This window comes from Barbus barbus, assembly GCF_936440315.1.
Source record: "Barbus barbus genome assembly, chromosome: 44".
Classification (NCBI taxonomy): Eukaryota; Metazoa; Chordata; class Actinopteri; order Cypriniformes; family Cyprinidae; genus Barbus; species Barbus barbus.
This window is the reverse complement of record NC_136722.1, coordinates 17,127,184-17,148,853: the sequence shown is the minus strand read 5'-3', so window position 1 is coordinate 17,148,853 and position 21,670 is coordinate 17,127,184. Positions and strand designations below refer to the sequence as shown.

Sequence of the window (21,670 nt, the reverse complement as noted above, 5' to 3'; positions counted from 1 at the left end):
TCACGATTAAATAGAAGTTGCAACAGATCCTTTCTTCTGTATTTTGATGTACATCTGAGTTTAAAGGGGTTATTGAGAAATTTTATCCATTGGTTGTTGATTGGATTTTGAGATGTTTGTGTAGCACTCTAAAATGAATGAGAGGTTGCAGATGATATAAAAAATAGGGGTGGGTTTTAAACAGCCTAATGAAAATATGGCATAAATCACCAGAAAGAAGTCTGATGTTTCACCAGAAATCAAAAGAAAGTCAATACTATAAAGTTGATTTATAATATAAATGTTTAATTCATTATATTTATTTATGATTATCTAATTATATTGATATCTATTAAATTACATATATTATTAGCTAATACCAATAAATTAAAAAATGTCTGATAACTGATACGGTCCATTATAAATCTTCACAGTGACAGTGAGTCAAACAATGCTGAAAGTGTAGATGGAGCGCCCCTAAAAAATGGCATATGTCAAACATTTGACCGCTACATATTAAAACTACGTAAATGGTGACCGCAGTTGTTGTCCACATTGTGAAACCTAACGTATCACAATGGTCCATCTTGTAAACAGAGTTAACACGCCTAGGATTCATTCTAGAGATAAAATATGGAATGTTTTGCATTTATGTCATTGTAGATAGATGTTCTCACATTTAATTTTTTTGACTGCTTGTCCAGTCACGAGCATGTGCTGTTTTATTATGATACGATGAAGCAATTAATTTGCATTGCAAATGCCTGGTATCATGGTGAAGTAGGCGTGACTACATGCATTTTTGAGATGTTGATCGTCTAAATACTTTAGTTGAATGCTAGGTCTCAATGAGGCATTTAACAAACATCAGTGAACGACACATAAAAGAATGAATTGTTGAACAAACTAGCTGGATGGGTTTGAGTTTCAGGTTCACCTGAGGCTTTGAGTCAGACAGACGCAACAGTGTTTAGACAACTAAGAAACTTTTGACCAACTTTTGACATTATCTGGTTAGATTTTTGTGGCTAAAACGTGTTCTTAAATACATATTTTAGAGAAACTGTACAAATAAACAGTAACTGTAATAGTAACCTGCTACTTCTACTATCTGTAGTGCTTTGGATTGTTCAATTTGACTTATACATTTTTTTAGCACATTCTTTAAATTTCTACTTTAAACTAAGTCTAGCACTTTCTGCTCCATTTAACGCCATTTAAAAAAAAATTCCACTGTATTTCGAAGCAAAAGTTAGTCTGGGTTTGGTTTGGCTTGGTGACAAGGATGAGTCGAAACTTTTTCAGTTTATTTTAAGTGTCATGTAGTTAAAGTAAGTCTTGAATAATACACATCCACCCATGTTGGTCTGGTCTTACTACTTGTACTACTAGACCTTGTACCTTTTAACCCTTTACAGAGGAATAAAATGTAGACCTATGGTATTTTTATGCTTCTTCGCAGTTAATTGTCAAAAATACTTGTTTTCGAGTATATATTTTTGCCCGAAAATCAAGACTGAGGTACACTGTAAGCTGCAATATCTACACCTGAATATTATTAATAAGGTATACTTAAACTTTTTAATGCACTCATTTTTGCTAAGTATTTAGAACCATTTTATTAGCTTTTATTTAGTTTTATCTAATTATCCCGTTTTCATTGTTTATTATTTGTCATTATTTATTAATGATGGTATACTTTACAATTATTCTGGTATTCTGATGTAACTGTTATTTTAAATGTGGTGGTGGTGGATTTTTTTTCTTCTATTTTTTTAAACTGAGTTAGTTATTAAACTGCTCTCAAAAAATTATTTGCAGTTTGTTGTGGATAAAAGTTTCCATGAAAGGCTGAGTAAAGACTGATGTTTGTTTTTGTCTGTTGCGAGCTCAATTCAGGGAACTGTTTTGCTATAAATTTAAAATCCGCTTACTTTAAATATTTTTTGATCATTTCTGCTGAACTCCCAATTTATAATTATTATTTTTTGTTTGGGCCTCTAGCCACCTCTCTGAAAGTCAGCAAAACAGCACAGACCGTCACGCCTCGCTGGCGCAAAGCGACGTTGGTCTCTCCAAGAAATTAAACTCCTCCGTTCATGCTCCATGTCCGGCTGTGCTGATGCCGCTCGTGTGCTGAGCCCATATGGGCACGGCTGGGTGGTTTGTCATGCCCCGCTCAGCCCCCTGGTAGAAATTACTCACACGCAAAAACACCAAGCAATGTGTGTAAACACTGAGTTTGCTGATAATAAAATACTGCCGCAGCAATAGCGGATGACTCGTCTCATTTTTCACCGGCTTGATGGTAGTTATTACAGATAGGGGATGTCAAAATGTCATATGAGGGTTACTGCAAGGCGCAGTTGTTTTTGTAGCCTGTATATTCACTTCTGTTCCACTGGTTAATAACTTAACACAAAGCACTGCCATCAGTTAAGACCTGTTTACAAGGCCTGTTCTCAAACTGCAGACTGGCCTATAATGACCGAATAATGACCACCTGCAGATTACCAAACCCTCTGTCTTTCATTTTTAATGAATGCACTTGCCACAGGATTACATGAGCGACGAGCGTATTGTACAGAAATCATCTTTGTAGTTGTTTCTCACAGTCGTGTTTAGGGATTTTAATAGTAATGGCTAGATGAAATTGGTGTGATTTGGTTACTATTTATTATAATATTTAACTTTTGAAATGCAGTCAAATGTCCATTAGCATATCATTTTTTGCTGTGGTGATGGATAGATAGATAGTGTGAAATGACATGAAGAAACTCATTGCAGGTAGGTTTTTTGAAGCATCTTCGAGATGTTGCCACAGTTCTTCTGGATTTAGTCTGTCTCAGTTTGTTCTGTTTCTTCATGTCATTTCAGAGACAGACAGATATAAATTCAGATGTAAATTAAATAAATATTGTATAGAGATGTATTGATTTTTTGGGTATTTTTATATATATATATATATATATATATATATATATATATATATATATATATATATATATATATATATATATATATATATTTAAAAATAAAAAATAAAGTGTTTTTATAAAATACTTGCATTAAATATGGCAACAGTTTCTGTATGAAATAGTTGGACCGAAAACCAGAACGTAAATGCAGAGATATTGTCACAAGGCTGAGATGTTCTTTGGCTATTATTACCCATCTTTAGTGACAGCCTTAGTTTTGTGCATTTGCAGTTTTATTGGGCAGAGGCTCGAGAGGGCTGTTAATGGATAAAAATCAAGTATGCAAATTGGTTCAGTCCATTGACGTCAGAGACTGAATTGTATGCCATCTGGGGACACCCTGACCAGCCATCTAAAAGCTGCGCTCAAGTGCTTCTCTTTGTCTGTGTATACACAGGTTCTTTTTGGGTATATGACGGCACAAGACGTGCCAGGTCTTGTGTATTCACACCAAACCTTTCTCCGCATCATCTTCTCCAAAGGATCCCCTTGTGATTTTAAGTTCACATGGATGAGTACTTGCCAGAAACAAAGAAAGGTGGATGTTCATCAAGTCCTATTACAAAGCAGCCTTTATGCTGTCATCTAGTTGAGTTTTGTGCTAGCAGTTTCTGTAACATCTTAAAAAATAAGCCTGTGCTACCTTTAAGAAACAATGAGTACGGAAACTACGTGTTTGGCACACAAAGGCCTCTTTCGAGTGCTGTGGTCATAGAAAGCTCCGCCCACTGTTCTGGGACAGCCAGTCACACTTGCATCTGCATAATGAGCAGCGGTGCGAGTGTCTATTCTTGAATTAATCTCTGAATGGCCCAGTGTGGAAGCGTAATGGACAGGAGAGCAGATTACACTGGACAAATGATGCAGGTTTAATTCAGTGAAGCAGGCTTCTGCTCCAGCTTCCTCCTGCTGCTGGGAATTGTTTCTCTCACGTGATTATAGTAAGATTGAGTTTTTAAGTCACGGATTGACCAGTCACTCAAATAAGTGGCGTTTGGAGATATAGGACAACTTGCACACTCTTTTCATTGCATGACTACTTGAATAGTTAAATAAACTTGAAAAGGAGGCCTAATGATCTGATATTTGTATCAATATTTTTTATATATTTTCAAAAAAAATCAAATGTTTAAATAAAGGAGTGTGTTTAGGGATGCATTGTTTATGTATTAGATAATTAGTTGTGCATGATCATTTACCATATTTATACAGTGATATTATCTTTGCTGTCATCTAACATTTCTTAAAAGTTCATCTTTGAAAAAACTGTTAAATGTAAATATGAGCAAATAAAATATTAGCAGATATCAAAATGAATATCTTTTTAATACTGCATGCTTTAATGTTGTGATTCAACATTACACCCTGAGGGATTTAAATGATTACATTTAATTTATACTGTTTATTTTTTTATTTATTTAGAGAAAATAATACTAGTATTTTAATATCTGCCATTTGTCAGTTTTTATCAAATAGTATAAAAATCAAATAATTATGGGATTATCAGTAATGGTCAGACTTTTAATATCTGTGCATCCCTAAATATGTTTATTATCATATTTATAGATATGTATTAATGTTGGTGTTTTTTCATACTGTACTTTTTAATATTGTGGTGCGTATTCCTTATTTTATGTGAATGAATTTAATTTATGCTGTTTTTTATTTTTTTATTTATTTACACAAAATAATGCAGCATTTCAATATCAGTAATTTCAGGTTTTTATAAAATAATATAAATATAAAATAATTAATATCGGACAGACTTGATATCTCTTCATTCCTAAGAGTGTGAAAAAAGGCATATTTATAGATTTGTAATCATTGTATGCTGGTGTTGTACCAAATGTTACAAAATGCTAATAAATAATTACTAATTACTATGATATTTGTATTGTACTCCAAGCTACTTCAATGAATGCTTTCTCTTCTCACAAGTTGTCTTTAAGATTTTACGTTCATCTTTGGATTGTTTATCTTTGTACTTGAAAGACACTTCTATTTGTCAAGGCCCTTTAAAAGCACATTTTTCCCTCTTAAAATCCCATTGACTCAGTTAAATAATATTTAGTATAAAAGCAATTTACAATTATTGGTTTTTGATCAGAAGGTTCCAAAGAACAGAGCAAAATATGAAAAACATTTATAAAAGAAAATACACAATAGAGAACTATTATGAGCTGATTTGCATTCTTGAATTTTTTAGCCTTATTTGAATATACACTGCTGAGCATTTGGCTTGTATATGAGTTTTTCGCACGTGTTTGTGTAAATGCAAATACTGACGTTTGTCTGCATCTCTTCCCCCGCAGAGACGCGGAGCAATCTCCTATGACAGCTCTGATCAAACCGCTCTGTATATTCGCATGCTAGGTAAGCATCATCTTCCCTGCCTAATGCACGCACACACACACACTCAACCTGTAAACAAATTCAGACACGCGGTAGATGTACCGCTCTGCACTGGAAGTTACCAAGTGCAGCATATTATACAACAGATTGTGTAACCGAGAGGATGGAGAGCCTCAACCATCAGTCAAAAAGCCTCTGATAATCTCTTCATTACATCCACAGCTTAAGTCATTCCTCAACTGGGAATGGCTTAGCGTTTCTGTGAATTTTCCTTTGATTTAATACTTATCAAGCCTCGACTCTGCCTTATTGCTGACCCCAGGGACCTCCAAGAGTTTTATCTGTGCCCCTTTTGACTTCATAGGACAGCACTGAAAGATCTGACTGGGCCTGATGTTTAAACGTTGCGTATGAACAAAATGCACATCGAAAAGCGCTTATTCAATCCCATGTTGGATTAACCTAGGAATCAGTTTAGGTTTATACTTAGTCATTGTTTTGCGTTAGGAAATTTTGATTTCAGGTGAAGTACATGTTACGGGAAACTAGAGCGAGTTTTATTGCAGTTTATAATCTCTCTTATCCGCACAATTGAAATTTACAGCCTGTGTCAGTTTTTTATTTCTAGTATTGTGAAACGCAATAGTGTCACGTGTATAGATGGCAAAATGCAATAAAACCTTTTTTATTACTATAAAATATGCATGAATGAATGAAGTAAAAACTTCATTAATTTTTTTCCATAGGGGCATACATTTTTTTTTACGTAAACTTACAAACCTTTAAAGACAGAGCTGTTGTTAGTTGTGAGGTTTTTAAAATAATCATGTACCAATGGAATATTTAGTGTAAACCACATTACCCATGATGCTGTGCAGGAAAATTGCTCCAATCAGAGACCAGCAAATCATGCCAGAAGGTAATCTTAAAGATTTGTGTATAAATGCATTTTTTCTTTAAAAATAATATTGTTTCTATAGATGTAATTAAAAACTTAAAATTAGTAGTTTTGTTTCACCATAATTTTTGTCATTCGTAATGCTTCATGGGATTGTAGCTCTAATCCTGTATCTTTGTCTTTTTGCCTGATTTTCAAACACTTTTTTTTTTTTTTTTGCTACAAAATAAAAGTTTTTAATGTTTCAGCTGGTTGGCTTGGTTCATGGCTCATGAGGCTTTAACAAAAACTTTTAAATAAATCCTTATGGGAAAAATACTTTCAGAACCTGTGCTGCTAAAAACGTTGGCAGACACTATTGCACTACAGTTTACAGTTTATATAGTTTATGGCTAAAATGTAAAATAGTTATCAGTATATCATATTGGGCAGAATTGCAGTATCTGTGCATGAAACCTACGTAAATTTTATTCATGAGGCCCATGATTTGTGCTGTCAGAGATTTTACACAACAGTGTACTTAGAACGTGGTGGTTCCACATGTTCCACATTAAATCGGTTTGACTGACATTTACCACAATTAATCACTTCCGAATCACACTGACTGCTTTGCTTTCTGTAACTGTACCATGAGTTAGAAAAATGCTAAACATCATAACAACCTGGAGTCTCTACACCTTCAGTAACATCACCTCCTCAAGCATGTAGCCAAAAACCTAGTAAAGCTAACCCTGACCTAATATTTGATCGTAATTTCTTTTTTTGTTTTGTTTTTAAGCTGTGACAAACAAAACAATCAAACCCTCATTCGTGTTTACACCAGGTATGAACCAACACATCTCACCAGGAGAGACAAACCCGCTCACTCGCTTTCACAGCCTTTCCCTTTAATAACTTTTCCACACCATTCCTCCTCAAAGACCTGCGTCAGTGGGCACAGTCTAATCAGTGGCATTTCTCACGTTAAAATGTCTTCTAATGATATTTGTGGGTCAGGAGATGCGTACGAGAGGTTTGGCGCTAAAACAGAAGACGAGAGCACTTTTGGTTTCCATAATGTGGTCTTGCTTCCTCGACCTCTGCGGCTTTTCTTCTGCATGTCAGATTACCTTCCGTCTGTTGTTTTTTTGTCTGATTCGCTTGTTGCATGTGTGACTTTGTGCTATACTCTTCTACGGTTGTTTTTGTTGTTGTGTTGTTTCGTTTGAAACTCATGTCTGTCTTTTTTGATTAATTTGAATCGTGTTTTTTATGTAATTGTAATTCACAGTTTTGGTATTTTGATAGGAGCTTGTGTAATATTCAAACAGCTGTTTTCAAGTAAGTAAATATACTGGTGGGAGGCTGTTTTATTATTTGTTTGACTTATTTACACGTTGACTACTTTTTTACTGCACATGAACTCCAATCAGTAGTGACTGACATGTTGGAGGCTGCCATTACTCAGTAAAAGTTTATGCGTCCCCCTCCTTCTCCCTCTCCATGCAAATACACGCGCACACACAGCCAGAGTTTGATGAAAAGGCCTATTCAATGACTTTTTAACAGATGTGACTTTAGAATTTTGGCCAGCCTCGTTGAAGTCCCTCTGATTTCCTCTCCATTCTGTCCTGGGCTGAAGCACAAGCTTGTCTTTCTTCCTTGCGTCCTCCTTTGCGCCTAGCCATCTGAATACTAATGCATAACTCCCTCTGGCATGGCGACGCATGGTCTGTTCCCTGTCCTCCCCTTTCCTCCATCCATCGGTGGTGTGTGTCTGTCTGTCTCTCTGTCCCCCTGTATACAGGCCTGTAACCTGCTGTATGTTGTGTTTGCTAACAAATCTCTTGAGGACTTGTGTGTTGATGCCTTCTAGGAGATGTGAGAGTGAGAAGTCAAGTAGGCTTTGAACCTGAACGAAGAGGCTCGCACCCGTACCTGGGCGTCGATTTCCGCACTTTGCACTGTAAGTACCCAAATTAGCGCTCACGCACATTCCTACCTCTGTGTAGCGCAACAGGGAGATCCAAATCAACCAACTCTGAAATGAATTCTTGGAGTATTTGATTCAACTTTTGAAAAATCAAAAATTCGACAATTTCAGGATGAGCTACTATACTCTGAGGAAAGCGAATCGGTTTGGGTCATTTTAATGTATTTACTTTTTTGAAAACATCACTACTGTCTTTTATGCTGTAAATGTGCGGTCACAGTAGCTGCGAAATTTCGACAAACTTTAGTTGCCATTGTTAATATTGTTGTGGTGCACAAAGCTTTCATACCTGTCAAAGTGGCAAATTCACTTAAACACAAGCGAAATGTGCACAAGGACATTTTCTACAGTTACTCAAAGCTCCCACTTTTGCTGATTTCCTATTGAAGTTAAATCGATTTTGAAAATTTGACCGCAACCTTAAAGGGGTCAATAACCCAAAAATTACAATCGTTATAATTTACTCCCCACCACCAAGTTGTTTCAAACCTGTATAGGTTTCTGTCTTCTCTTGAACACAGTATAAGATATTTTGAAGAATGTTGGTAATCAAACATTTGACGTTAGCCGTTGACTTCCATAGTAGTAGTTATTTTTTCAATACAGTGGCTACCGTCAACTAGGCTAGTTTGCGAGAACTTTAAGATGAATAAAAACATTTTAGGTAGTTATGTTTTAAAAGCTTTTAACTACACAAACATGAATTAAACCTTTATTTATTTGTCAGTTTGAAAGTAATGCCTATTTGCATTTTTATTATTTAAAAAAATCATAAAGTTTCTAATTAACCTTTATCAAGTTAATATATTCTAACCTGTTTATCTTAAAGACGTTCTCTCCAATTCTCATAGTCTCTCTGTTTGTGTTTATCTGAATACATGAGAACGTACATTTAGCACATGAGAAGATTTATTGCTCTTTTGTTTTGGTGAAATGAAACTCTGTTTTAAAGACTCTCCAGACTGGTTTTGTCTTTTGTGCTTCAGTCAGGCGTGACCTCTCGTAGGCTGCCTGAGCACCACAATCGCAACGATAGCAACCGAAGTTTTAAACAGCAGGGGGTCCAGTCAGTGGGGCTGGGGGTGGATTTGGACAAGAACGAAAGCCAAAGACACAAATTTGAAAGCAATTTCAGCTTAATTGTTGAGGATACTAATTTTAAATGGCATTTTGCATCATGGAATTTCCATGTACTCTTTCTCATGTGTGTGTTTTTGTTCAGCCCGTGCTGAGTCAGCAGGGTCGATTCCAGCTCGGAGGATCCGGAGGCTCTTTAGTTTCCAGCGACACCTGCTTTCGTCCCGTCTGCTGCGAGGAGCACCACACCTCAACCCTCTCCACATCCTGGACGAGGACTACTGCGGCCAGGCCAAGGTATGGCACCACAAACACACATTGTGTTAAAACCTTGGTCACTTTAGTTTGTATTGAATATTCAACATTTGCAGTATGAATACATAACATATGCAGTTATTGATTTTTCACCTGTTCTCACTGCCATTTTTTCACAGTGTATGCTTGAAAAGGTTGGAAGCTGGAATTTTGATATATTCCTCTTTGACAGACTTACAAATGGTAAATATTTTAATTCTGACGAACCCTGTTATTTCTGTGTGTGAATGTGAGATTTGTTGTACTTTACCTTCACTATATCAAGCCACATTGTATATGTACACGTCACATTCAGTTGTGGTCAACTCTGCCATCTGCTGGTTGAATCGCAGCTGTGCAATATTGAGGATGAAGCTTTGACTTGCCAAATTCATCATTCCTCTTATATTCTTTGTTGTTTTGAAGGAAACAGTCTTGTCTTCTTGACATTTCATTTGCTGAACCAGTATGGCCTCATCGAGCTCTTCCAGTTAGACATGGTTAAAGTGCGTCGATTTCTAGGTAAGTGTTTTTCATTTTTATGGCTGAAACTAACAATGAATTTTTCTTTTATTAATATTATTTTAAAAGCATATATTATTTTAAGTTTTTTATTAAAAGTTTTATTTGATTAAAATTTGATTAAAACAATGCGACGTATGAAATATAAATGTATGAATGTATATGAACTTAATATAAGTTTGAAAATGATTTCACATTCACACTATTGTAATTACTAGTTACTTTTACAAAAAAATGTCTTGTAACATTTGTGAAATTTCATTCATTTCAAACCTCAAATATTTAACAACAAAAGAAAATATTCAAAATAGATTAGCATTTTTTTATTAGTCCAGATTTACTAACATTATCATAATATTTAATAATAATAATTATTATTTGTATTATAATATACTAATTATTATTATTATTATTATTTATTGTCTTGCTTTTAGGATGTATTTAGCTTTTCTTTTTTCTTTTTTTACAAAAATTAAAAATTTTTATTTACAATAAATTGTTCTTCCCTTCTTTTTTTCTTTTATTATTATTATTTTTTTATTAATTGATCAACAACCAGTGGGTAGCACACAAAACATCTTAAAAATCATGATCACGACAAAAAAGCCAACAATAATGATAATTAATAAATAAATAAAAAATAAAAAAAGTAACAAAAACATACAAAAGAAAAAAAAAAGGATTTTTAAAATTTACAAGAAGTATACATTTCATCATGAACATAGTAATAAGATGTAAAATTTGCATGGAAAGCCATCTGAACTACCTTAAACAGCAAACATTAAAATGACTTAATGCCCTCAAGAAACATCTGATCAACTCATCTGATTTATTTTTATTATTATTAAAATATATGTATTGTAATTAAAAATGTATTTTTCAGTTCTGTAATTATCACTGATGGAGGTTCTGCATGCCACAGTGCACTGATCCAACTAACTGCTAATGAAATTAGTTGTTGATTGTCATCATATATTTAAATGATTATCTGCAGCCCTAATATACTGACTGTACTAATCTTCCTGAATTACTTTAAATGTTGTACTTTTGGTTTCAGTTCTGGTTCAAGAAGACTACCACAATCACAACCCTTACCATAATGCAGTCCATGCTGCTGATGTCACCCAGGCCATGCACTGTTACCTGAGAGAACCCAAGGTGATTCTCCTTGTATTAAATGTACTGTAATTGACTTTTAATGATTACATGTAGACTTACAGTCATTCTTTTGTGTGTGTATCCACAGCTCGCCCAGTCCCTCACATCATTTGACATCCTCTTAGGGTTGCTGGCTGCGGCCACACACGATCTGGACCACCCTGGAGTCAACCAGCCTTTCCTCATCAAAACCAACCATTACCTTGCAGCTTTGTACCGGGTTAGAGCACCATCCAATGGGATTTAAGCACATCATTAGCTCCACAATCCTCTTTATGTTCTAAGTAAATTACTGTATTTGTAAACATGTCGAAGTCAATTGGCACTGACGTGTGTTTGTGTCACTGTGTAGAATACCTCGGTTCTGGAGAACCATCACTGGAGGTCTGCAGTGGGTCTGCTCAGAGAGACCGAACTCTTTTCCCATCTTCCTGCAGAAGACAGGTCAGTCTCTCCACTTCTTTTTAGCCTAAAGTTCTTTGTTAGTATTAGTTATGGCTTATTACTCTACAAGCAAGTCATTTAAAAAAATTATAAAACAATTTAATTCTTATTTATTTTAATTATAATATTTTTTATGTATTATTGTTGTTATTATATTGTTTATTGACAGTATGGACTTGATGGACCAAATGGAAACACTTATTTATACATTATTAGAATTTTACATTTGATTTATTACAATTATTAATTATCTATAATAGTTATTATAATGTTTTTCAACTCACTTTTGCTGTGAACTTTTTTGCAAAATGGAAATACTTGCAAGAATTTATTACACTTACAAGAATTATAAATCTTATCAATTTCTAAAAAGTAAAATAAAAGTGAGAAGTCTTAAAGAGAGTAGGAAAAAAGCAATGTAAATGACCTCTGTTATGATTGGCTGACTTTAATTGGTGTCTCTTAACAGTCTGAGTATAGAGAGGCAGCTGGGATCGCTCATTCTGGCCACAGATATCAGCCGACAGAATGAGTACCTGTCCCGGTTCAGGACACATCTGGATGAGAACGACTTGTGTTTAGGACACGCTTCTCATCGACATTTCGTTCTGCAGGTGGGAATTTCACTAAAAACAAACATCATGCAGTTTTATATATAGTTTTATATACAGATTGTATGCCAGCTTTGGCTTTGAGAAGTAACAAATTAAATGTATTCAAATATATATATATATATATATATTTTTTTTTTTGGTCATTATAATGCTGTGATTTTGCTGTCGTTTGTGATGTCCCGTTTTTAAGTGGAAGGGCTGCATACCATATTTTCAAAAACCAAATTGCTGTGTGTTCCAGATGGCCCTGAAGTGTGCAGATATCTGTAACCCGTGTAGACCGTGGGAGCTCAGCAAACAGTGGAGTGAGAAGGTCACAGAGGAGTTCTTCCACCAAGGTAGCCAGTTCTCACGATGATCATGCTCTCACTGTGTGCTGTTAGTTCACTGTGTTCAGAAGCTAATCTTTGTGCTTTGTTGTCGTCTTGTTCAGGTGACATTGAAAAGAAGCATAAACTTGAAATCAGTCCACTGTGTGATAGTGAAGCCAACACCATAGCCAGTGTTCAAATCGGTAAGAATCAGAACATTCTCATTTATGATTGATTGATTTTAACATTTCATTCCTAAAAATGTGGTGAATTTTCTGGCTGTTGACAGTATTTTCTCATTTATAGAGTAAAAAAAAAAATAAAAAAATTTGGAATTCAATATTAAATTCAGTAAACAAATTCCCTTCTGTAAAAATCTTCAACTTTAATGTGTCAACAAAAGGTATTCAAATGAGTGCATATTTCATTATATTATAAAATATTTGACAAGAAAACTTGTAATATAAAACAGTCCACTATATATGTATATACATACATACATATACAGTGTTTGTCTTTTTTGTTGTTATATGTGCGTATAAAATATATGTAATAATTATTATATTTATCTTTTAAAGTACATTTTATTTTTGATTTACATCTTAAATTCAATAAAATCCTTTCTGTAAAACCCATCAGCTCTAATATGTCAACAAAATGAACTTTGAACCTGGCTTTATCCAGTGTTCAGATTTCTGTTCTGGAAATGCATGCAAATGAGTGCAATTTAAGTCGCTTGTAATACTGTACTGTAATTGTACTGTGATTAATTACTGTGATTAAATGTAGTGTCTTGCCTTTTTATAAAATAATACAAATATATAATTATGATATCAAATATATAAAGTGTATATAATACAGTAATATATTATTACAATATAAATATCATATTTAAATAGTGTTTTTTTAATATCTATACTTTTTGTATTTATTATATATAATAATGTAATATGTAATAATGATATTATAATAATTTTTTATACGGTGTGGCTGATGTAGTGATACCTGCCTCTAATTCTCTTTCTCTGCCACCAGGTTTCATGACTTATGTGGTGGAGCCTCTGTTTGCCGAGTGGGCGCGCTTTTCAGACACACGGCTCTCTCAGACCATGCTCGGCCATTTGGGCCTGAACAAGGCCAGTTGGAGAGCCATGGAGCCCGAGGCGTCAGGGAGCTCCGAGGAGGGGGAATCCGAACCAGGCCGAGCCACAGAAGAGCCCAGTTCCAGAGCCTTATCTCAGGGAAGCCAAAAGTCATGACACCCCAGCGCTCGCAGAACACCTCTACTGCCCTCAGCCAAACATCTTGCGTCACGTTTGAGTTGCTCGCCACCCATCTCCAACCAACCACTGATGATTTAATCGATTTAATTTTAAGCGCTCATTTACCCTTCAACATAGAGCAATACATAGATACCTCATTTGGCTACTGCTGCAATTTTGGTTTCTTTTAATTATTGTGATATTTATTTAACCTTTTTTGTTTAGTTTTTTTTCTCTTTTGGGCGTTACTAATTCAACTCCGATGCTTTGATTAAAGACTGTAAGGGAATGTGGGGTAGAAAGGAACTCCCTCCTATGGCTTTAAAGTGCCATTTTGAAACATTGTATTGCTCTGAAAGTCATTTGAAACACCTTGAGTATTTAAAGGAGAGGTTTTTACAACCGCACCAAGACAATGTGTGTGAAACCGAATGCGTGCGAACGCGTGTGTGTGCGAGTGTATGCCAGTGCTTCTGCAAATCAATCTTCCTCCTTGTGTACAAAAATACAAATGTGAAGAGCCCAGTCCTTTTGCTGCCTCTGAAGACTGTTTACACATGTTGTTCCTAACTGAATCATATCAGTTCTGTGATTACTGCCTTTTAAGCACAGATGTGAAGAACCACTTGTACATTTATTTTATTTTAAACCTACTGCTGATGATCAACAAGATCTGTTGGACTGCAACCCTGTCGGTGTGACACATCAGATGCCATACGAATGCCATTTGTGCTCCATTGCATCTTTCTCTCCCCTGTATTTCAGACAATGTGTTGAAGAAACGTCGCTCCGTGAAAGGTGGCAGAGATGAACCCTTTCGACCATGGAAGAAGGATCTTGTCACGGGACATGTAGCTGAATGGACTCTCCATAGATTTTGCTCAGGGTTTCACCGACCTGCTTATTTTGGAGAAACAAGGAAGTAAAGGTGCCTTTTGTAGGTAGCCAGTACCCCTCCATTTCTTTCTCTCCTCTGTATTTTGTAAAGAAAGATAAGTCCTTCTCAGAATGTCTCGAAGCCACTCGTCTCTTCGGAAGACTGCTACACAATGCCTTAAAACTATGCACAAAGCTAAGTGACCAAACCAGCTTTAGTTTTCATTTTAAACTCATCACATTGTCCATTTAGTGCACTGTCTGACCCTTTGCTTTTCTGTTGTGGAGAAACCTTTATATATATATATATATATAAGGAGAATTGGTTTAATGATTTTGATTTTTAACATTGAACATTCCATTATTGTGTATTGTTTTGAATTCTGTACAGAACGGACAGTTGTTTTTTGTGCTTCTTTTGATACTTGGAAAGAGAAGAGGTGCTTTATTTTAGGTGATTTGTGTATTTGTTGTAAGTGCTGTAAGACTGTTGATTTAAGAAAAAAAAAACTGTTTACAGTTTGTTTTAACAGCCATTTTGGGGAGACGACCTATGTGTCAAGCCATTTTGTAAAGGCTTTGCCGTATAACCTTTTGATACATACTTGTTGCAGTTGCATTTTTGACGAATAAAACTTCACAAAATGTTTCTCTACCAGATGGCATGAGCTCATGCTGTTATATGTGTCCAAATGTAACCAAGTAGAAACCTCATTACAAAGACACAGATTGACAGTTTTGGGTTTATTCAAGAAATTAAAGTCCATTCAAAACTGTTCTGTAGTGTGCAAAAAAATCTACTTATTTAGATAAAATATCACAATCCATCATAAAAACCAGAAATACATCTCCGCCAGGAGATTCCCTTCAATTCTGAGGTTATGTGCTGGCCATTAAATCCAGTTAGAAATCTTTGAAATGAGAAATTTAGTTTAGTCAGCAGACATTTTAGTTATATGTGCAAAAATACAAACCTTTTAAGGTACACTGTCAGAAAATTCTGCTGATAGACTGAAGTCGGCACTGGACTACAGATGGCAAGCTTGATGTCACAGACAAACAAAACTACATTATTCAAGTGATTTATTAAATTGGTTAAATAATAAATGACTTCCAGACCAATATCATGGAAATGTTCCAAAATAATAAATTAGAACCTAAAAAGGATTTTAAATTAGCTCTCATTAAATTAGTGAGCAAATACTACTGACAGCGCCATCTAAGCCCCATTTATGATGATCACAAAAGTGTGGTTCATAATTGTTAGTGGTCACATGACGGAAAAACCTGAAACTAAAGTTACTAGCAACTATGAATTATACATTTTGAAGCAGACACAACTTCTGTGCAAACAGGTGTTAAAATACAAAACCACTGATAAAGAACAATCTATACGCTTTAGTGTTTTTGTTCAATATTATCCCTTCAAATGAGAGGAATCCAACAAGGTTGAATATTTGCACTGTTGACATTCAACAGATCCAAATAAATCCACACATAAAATCATACATAAAACCCAACAAAAATAACTAATTTCTTAGGTAACTGGCATTAATGATGGAACTGGCTATGGTACAAGAGGCACTGATAGAGATGAACTTTTCAAAGTGCAAATTACATACATATTCAACTGGGAAACCAGACTGACCATGGTGTTTGGCATTTCCATGCTCACCTAAAAGAACACAACATTTTGAGGGCTAACAAGAAAAATTAGCTGGTTTTTGAAAATTAAGGGTCATCAGGTTAACTACATTAACCTGATCAGGCGAGTAGCTCCATCCTAGCACAGTTTCCTCCTTCCAGTTGACTTTAACATATGCTGTCCAAACTGCAAAAGAAATTGCACATAATGACGATGGCACTGAAACAAAACAAGTCAGAGATCATTTTTTCGAGTGATTTCTCTTACCAGTGGTGTTTCTACGTGGGACTTATTCTCAGGAGCTGGCAAGCTGAAGTTGCCATCACATTCACTGTCGCTCCGGTAACGGTGAGCGAACTTGCGTTTCAGGGCCTCTGCGATTAAAGCTGCAGCATCTGTGGGCTCAACTGGTTTTGGTTTCGTGTCCTCTTGAAGACTGGGAACAAAAGGATAATTGAACGTTACTGGTAAGTGTTTATGATGAGATTTGGATGTCATCACTATAACATTTACCTCTTAACTGAGCGCAGCTTCACTTTCCCCATGTCTTTCAGTACGTCTAGCATGTTGGGAAGCTCTGGCTTTTTAGGTGCTGAGTCCAGTTCTGTCTTCTGCTCTGCCTTTTTCCCACGCCGCTCTCGAATGAGATCAATGGCAGAATAGCATCTCTGCATGCCAGGGGCGGGACACGGAGGAGGAGGTGGTGGAGGCGGCGGAGGTGGAACTGGAGCTATTGGTGGAGTTTGGGGTACAGGGGGACCACCTGGCGCTGGAGCTGAAACAACACAAAAATAGCTACTTTAAATGGGTAAAACCGACCAATACCAAAGTATTTAATAGCAGAGTGCGATTTTGTCTTTTGCAAGAATGCCAGCACTTTGCAAGCAAACATGTTGTACATGCCTAACGTTAACATCACTGTGGCATATATTTGGGGCATAAAGAACTAACTAGTGTTGTTAAATATAACTAATTAATCAATGTTGTGAAGAAATGTATTTTTGATACGTTTGCATGTACTAAAAGTGTGTGGGATTCATTCAATTTTGCTGTTAAATATTAAAGGGAAAATTTATAAAGGGAAATTAAGAGAAAGTTATTTTATTTTTCTTACCCACTGATAGACATTTGTTCTTGTTTCAAGTATAAACCCACTTAATTTTGGTAAATGTGACCCTGGACCACAAAACCAGTCTTAAGTCGCTGGGGTATATTTGTAGCAATAGCCAAAAATACATTGCATGGGTCAAAATTATTGATTTTTCTTTTATTCCAAAAATCATTAGGACATAAAGTAAAGATCATGTTCCATGAAGATATTTAGTAAATTTCCTACTGTAAATATATGGACGAAAACTATTTAATTGTTTGTGGATCATCATAAAACGCAATAAAAAGCAAACCTTTAATCATCCCTTTTCTGGTAAAACTTAAGATTCGAGGAATGATTTCTTGTAAAACAACCAACGTTATTTATATGTTGCGTTGTCCTTGTGGACTGGGCTCAAAACTCGTATTGCTGGACATAGATGTGCAATTAGGCACCATGACCCTAGAAGTCCAGTAGCACAATGTTTTTCCAAGTTTAAACATTCGGTTTCGACTCTCCAATATATTGGCATCAAAGCAGTTAAATTACCTCGAAGAGGGGGTGATATTAGCAATCTACTCTTAAAACGTGAAGCATATTGGATATATATTTTGAATACTTTATCTCCTAATGGTCTCAATGAAGATTTTGATATTCGCTCTTTTATTTAATTATTATAAAGATTTAGATGGTAAGATTGACCACGTTATATTATATTTTCAATGTTTTGTCTTGGATGTATTTTTTTTGCATTTTTTCTTTGGTTTAATTTTGAATGTTTTGCAGTGAGTTATTTAGTGAAATGTATTTGGTGTTTGTAATTTATTCATGTAATTTATTGCTGTTTTCACCTTTATGTGATTTGCTTTTTGCCCTTTTCTTATATGATTTGTTGATTGCCCTATTTATTTTTTTGTGTGGTCATGTGGGCAATCATGTGATTTAGTGTTGTGTATATAAGGGCGCTGTCATGCATGTTCATTGTCTGATGAAGAGCGTTTAAGCTCGAAACGTCACCTGTGGTGAGAACATAATTAAATACTTCTATATCTCTGGAGCTGTGGTGTGCCTACTTTGATGTTTTCGTCCCAATTCTTGTGTGGTGGAGCACCCACATTGAGCCTTTTTGGCCTAATTGATGTGCACTCTTGGACTGTTTTTTGTTCTACTGTAAATATATCAAAACTTAATTTTTGATATGTAATATGCATTGCTAAGAACTTCATTTGGACAACTTTAAAGGCGATTTTCTCAATTATTTTTAATTTTTTTGCACCCCCAGATTCCAGATTTTCAAATAGTTGTATCTCAGCCAAATATTGTCCTGTATTGTCCTATCCTAACAAACCATACATCAATGTAAAGCTTATTTATTCAGCTTTCAGATGATGTATAAATCTCAATTTCGAAAAAATTGACCCTTATGACTGGTTTTGTGGTCCGGGGTCACAAATTTCTCAGAAAACAAGACTTTTATCTCTTCGTTTTGCATCTTAAGTAAATGTATCTTGATTCAAGGAAGATAAGATTTTCATATTGGAAAACAAAACAAAAATACTGAGTATTTGCAATGCATGCAACATTTAATAAGACTTTCAGCCTTGATTTTAGAACTTTGAAAACTAGAAAATGTAAACAACAAATATCAAAACAAAAGCTACTTCAAAATACTAAAATATACACATAATACTAAAGTAGCACTGCAACTAACCTGTGGATTGAGCACTTTTCTCCTGTGCCTGAACGATTTGTGCAATTTGTACTCTAAGTTTGGCCAGCTCAGTCTCCAGAGCACTGATTTTCTGAATGGCTTCATCGTTGATGATCGTCTGACTCTGTGGTGCAGGTTCAGCTTGGTGCAAGCTGGGTAATGACCGCCGACGTCTCAGGGGTCTGCACTGCTGGGTGCGGAAAAACAACCCAGAATCCGACTCAAACCTGCAGAACACACATATGATAATTACGATATTCAAATTTCTGTTTTCTAAATCAATTTAGAAATATTTTTACCTATTTCTGCCAGCACCATCGCTCTCTTCTCTGTCCATCCAGCCCACATCAGCAAGTGTGGCCACAAGTCCATTTGAATTGTTGAGGAAACTCGCTCCTGCAGCGAACGGATGCAGCTACATGACCCAAAGACAGTTTAAAGGACAGTTAATAATTACAACACCTGCTCAGGGCACTTTACACGTCTCACAACAATGGCAAACCCTCACAGACACTCAAGCTCTCAATGTCAGAACTACAAAAGCAGAGCAAGCACCAAATGTTTTCACAGCCATAGCAAAGAAAACAGCACCAGGGAAACCAGTTTAAACATTGCCTTACATCACAACAGCATTCAGCTCCTTTATCAAGAGGACATCAATAATAATGCCAGTATTTTTTTTTTTTTTTAAATAAGCACTTTTTAAGCAAAACTTTTTTTGGGGGGGGCCTAGATTTTATCAATGAACCAGAGAACTGACCTATTGCAGACATGCTGCATTCCTGACATACAGGACAGCTGGAAGGAAGGGCAGAGAAGAGAGAAACAGAGACAGTAATAAAAGTTTCAAGGTGAATTTAATGTCATCATACTTTTGTTTTAAAGATTAGACAGTAGGAAAGGGCTAGATTAGATATTGTGAGCTGACACCTGTCCCTGTGATTCATGATTGTTTATTGTCAGCACAATGATGGAATCAAAACAGAACAGGACAGAAACAGAAATATGATGATATGGGAGAACTGAATAATGACAGGCCCAAGATGGAGAATGTTGGAGGTTTTGAGGCAAAAATGCAACAAAAGTGGAAAACACTATGATGATTATGGAATGAACATGAATGAAGATTACTTGAAAATACTAAAATAGAAAAACACTGCAAATATTTTAAAACACAACAGGCACTCAAAATCATTTGTAAAGATCATTTGAATTGTCTGTTGAAATATCTACAAAAAGTTTGAGATATTGTTTTATGTTTTTGATGCAATTGAATGAACAAAGACTGACATATTACCTGAAAATGGACACGAGGGCAGGGTGCTAAGGGAAGATTTGCGGCAATTCTTCTGACAATACTCCTGGATGACCCATAAGGCTTTGATGATGATCCTACAGCCTAAGAGAGATATAAAGACAATCATTCTTCTAATCACAGGATGAGTGAATAGCAAGAACTGTACATATAATTCTGTGTATGAACTTGCCAGGTCCATTTCTATCCGCCTATGATTTCCACTCATCTTGTAACTTCACTTACAGATCTGTCTCATCATCATCAAGGATCTGGGCTTGGTCATCTTCAGATCAAAACCAAAAAGAAAAAACCTTGTTAGAATCACTTTTACACTCATATATATACTTGTAACATTACATTAGAGTACCCTGGTTTTCCACATGAAAAACATGATGATATCTGAAGCTGTCATTCTCACATAGCAGAAGAGCATCTTGTACAAACGTGTCTCCTCCACTCCTTCTTTCATAAACAGTTAACTTACAGCCATTGTTCAACGTGATGTTCACCTTGACATTTACCAGAAAACACTGAGGTACTAGACACTTTCAAGTCGTTTCTTCGTAAGCCACCTGAGTGTTTGTCACCAACAGATACCGCAAACAGAGGACTAGTGAACTGTCTAACTTGCACTTTATGACAAAGGTTAAAGGCGCTAAAACCGAAGCGTTATTGTTTCAGTGTTTAGTAGTTTACAAAAGTTGTCGCGATTTCTAATAGAACAAAACAAGAAAATAAAGATGTCTTACCGTGTCAAATGCAGTGTAGTAGGATCCTGGCTGTGCTACGCTAATGCTATCCAGCGGTTACCTGTGTTTTCCACAGTGCGGGAGCAGACGTTTGGGAAGAAGGGCGGGACTTAACAATATTGGCCAATGAGGTTTGAGAATATTCCAACAATGGGTGGGTTCTATGAGTACGGAGTCAACCATTGGTTTAGAGTAGTTGATTGACAATACAACTGTCCAGTCATAGTGAGTTATGACTCACATACACGAGGAAGGCAGGAATGCATCCATGGAATGGATTAGCTGAATTTCGGAAGTGAGTGGTGGTTGGATGACTACGACCGGTTTAAAAAGAAGACAATTTTATGTTATTAATTTAATTTTGTTTAGTTTCATATTCAGAAATAAAAAAATCCATCTGTTTATATAGGTTTTATAAAGGACAATACTGAATACTACTAC

At 35.6% G+C, this 21,670-nt stretch overlaps 2 protein-coding genes across 9 annotated transcripts in view; one reads left to right on the top strand and one right to left on the bottom strand.

Moving 5' to 3' along the window:
• pde7a (phosphodiesterase 7A) overlaps positions 1-15,367 on the top strand; it is a 29,524-nt gene extending 14,157 nt beyond the window's left edge. For 3 of the 8 annotated variants that reach the window (XM_079406647.1, XM_079406652.1, XM_079406651.1), the window contains exons 2-14: positions 5,270-5,330; positions 6,986-7,030; positions 8,063-8,152; positions 9,402-9,553; positions 9,691-9,754; positions 9,977-10,072; positions 11,130-11,230; positions 11,319-11,450; positions 11,583-11,674; positions 12,144-12,288; positions 12,530-12,626; positions 12,722-12,802; positions 13,635-15,367. In XM_079406647.1, the coding sequence (XP_079262773.1) occupies positions 5,270-5,330; positions 6,986-7,030; positions 8,063-8,152; positions 9,402-9,553; positions 9,691-9,754; positions 9,977-10,072; positions 11,130-11,230; positions 11,319-11,450; positions 11,583-11,674; positions 12,144-12,288; positions 12,530-12,626; positions 12,722-12,802; positions 13,635-13,858 (1,380 nt within the window). In that variant the 3' untranslated portion in view covers positions 13,859-15,367. Of the gene's footprint in view, positions 1-5,269; positions 5,331-6,985; positions 7,031-7,494; positions 7,528-8,062; positions 8,153-9,401; positions 9,554-9,690; positions 9,755-9,976; positions 10,073-11,129; positions 11,231-11,318; positions 11,451-11,582; positions 11,675-12,143; positions 12,289-12,529; positions 12,627-12,721; positions 12,803-13,634 lie in introns of all 8 variants that reach the window. The other 5 variants (XM_079406649.1, XM_079406653.1, XM_079406646.1 and 2 more) reach the window with 4 other exon arrangements.
• Positions 15,368-15,468: 101 nt separating this feature from the next.
• Positions 15,469-21,314, bottom strand: mtfr1 (mitochondrial fission regulator 1). Its single transcript, XM_079406654.1, has 8 exons — positions 21,230-21,314; positions 20,671-20,763; positions 20,481-20,582; positions 19,483-19,598; positions 19,184-19,410; positions 16,896-17,157; positions 16,650-16,818; positions 15,469-16,568 (listed from the first exon to the last, which is right to left on the bottom strand). The coding sequence occupies exons 2-8, from the start codon at positions 20,704-20,706 to the stop codon at positions 16,521-16,523; spliced, it is 960 nt and encodes a 319-aa protein (XP_079262780.1). The 5' UTR covers positions 20,707-20,763; positions 21,230-21,314; the 3' UTR covers positions 15,469-16,520.
• Between the last annotated feature and the right edge of the window lie 356 nt (positions 21,315-21,670).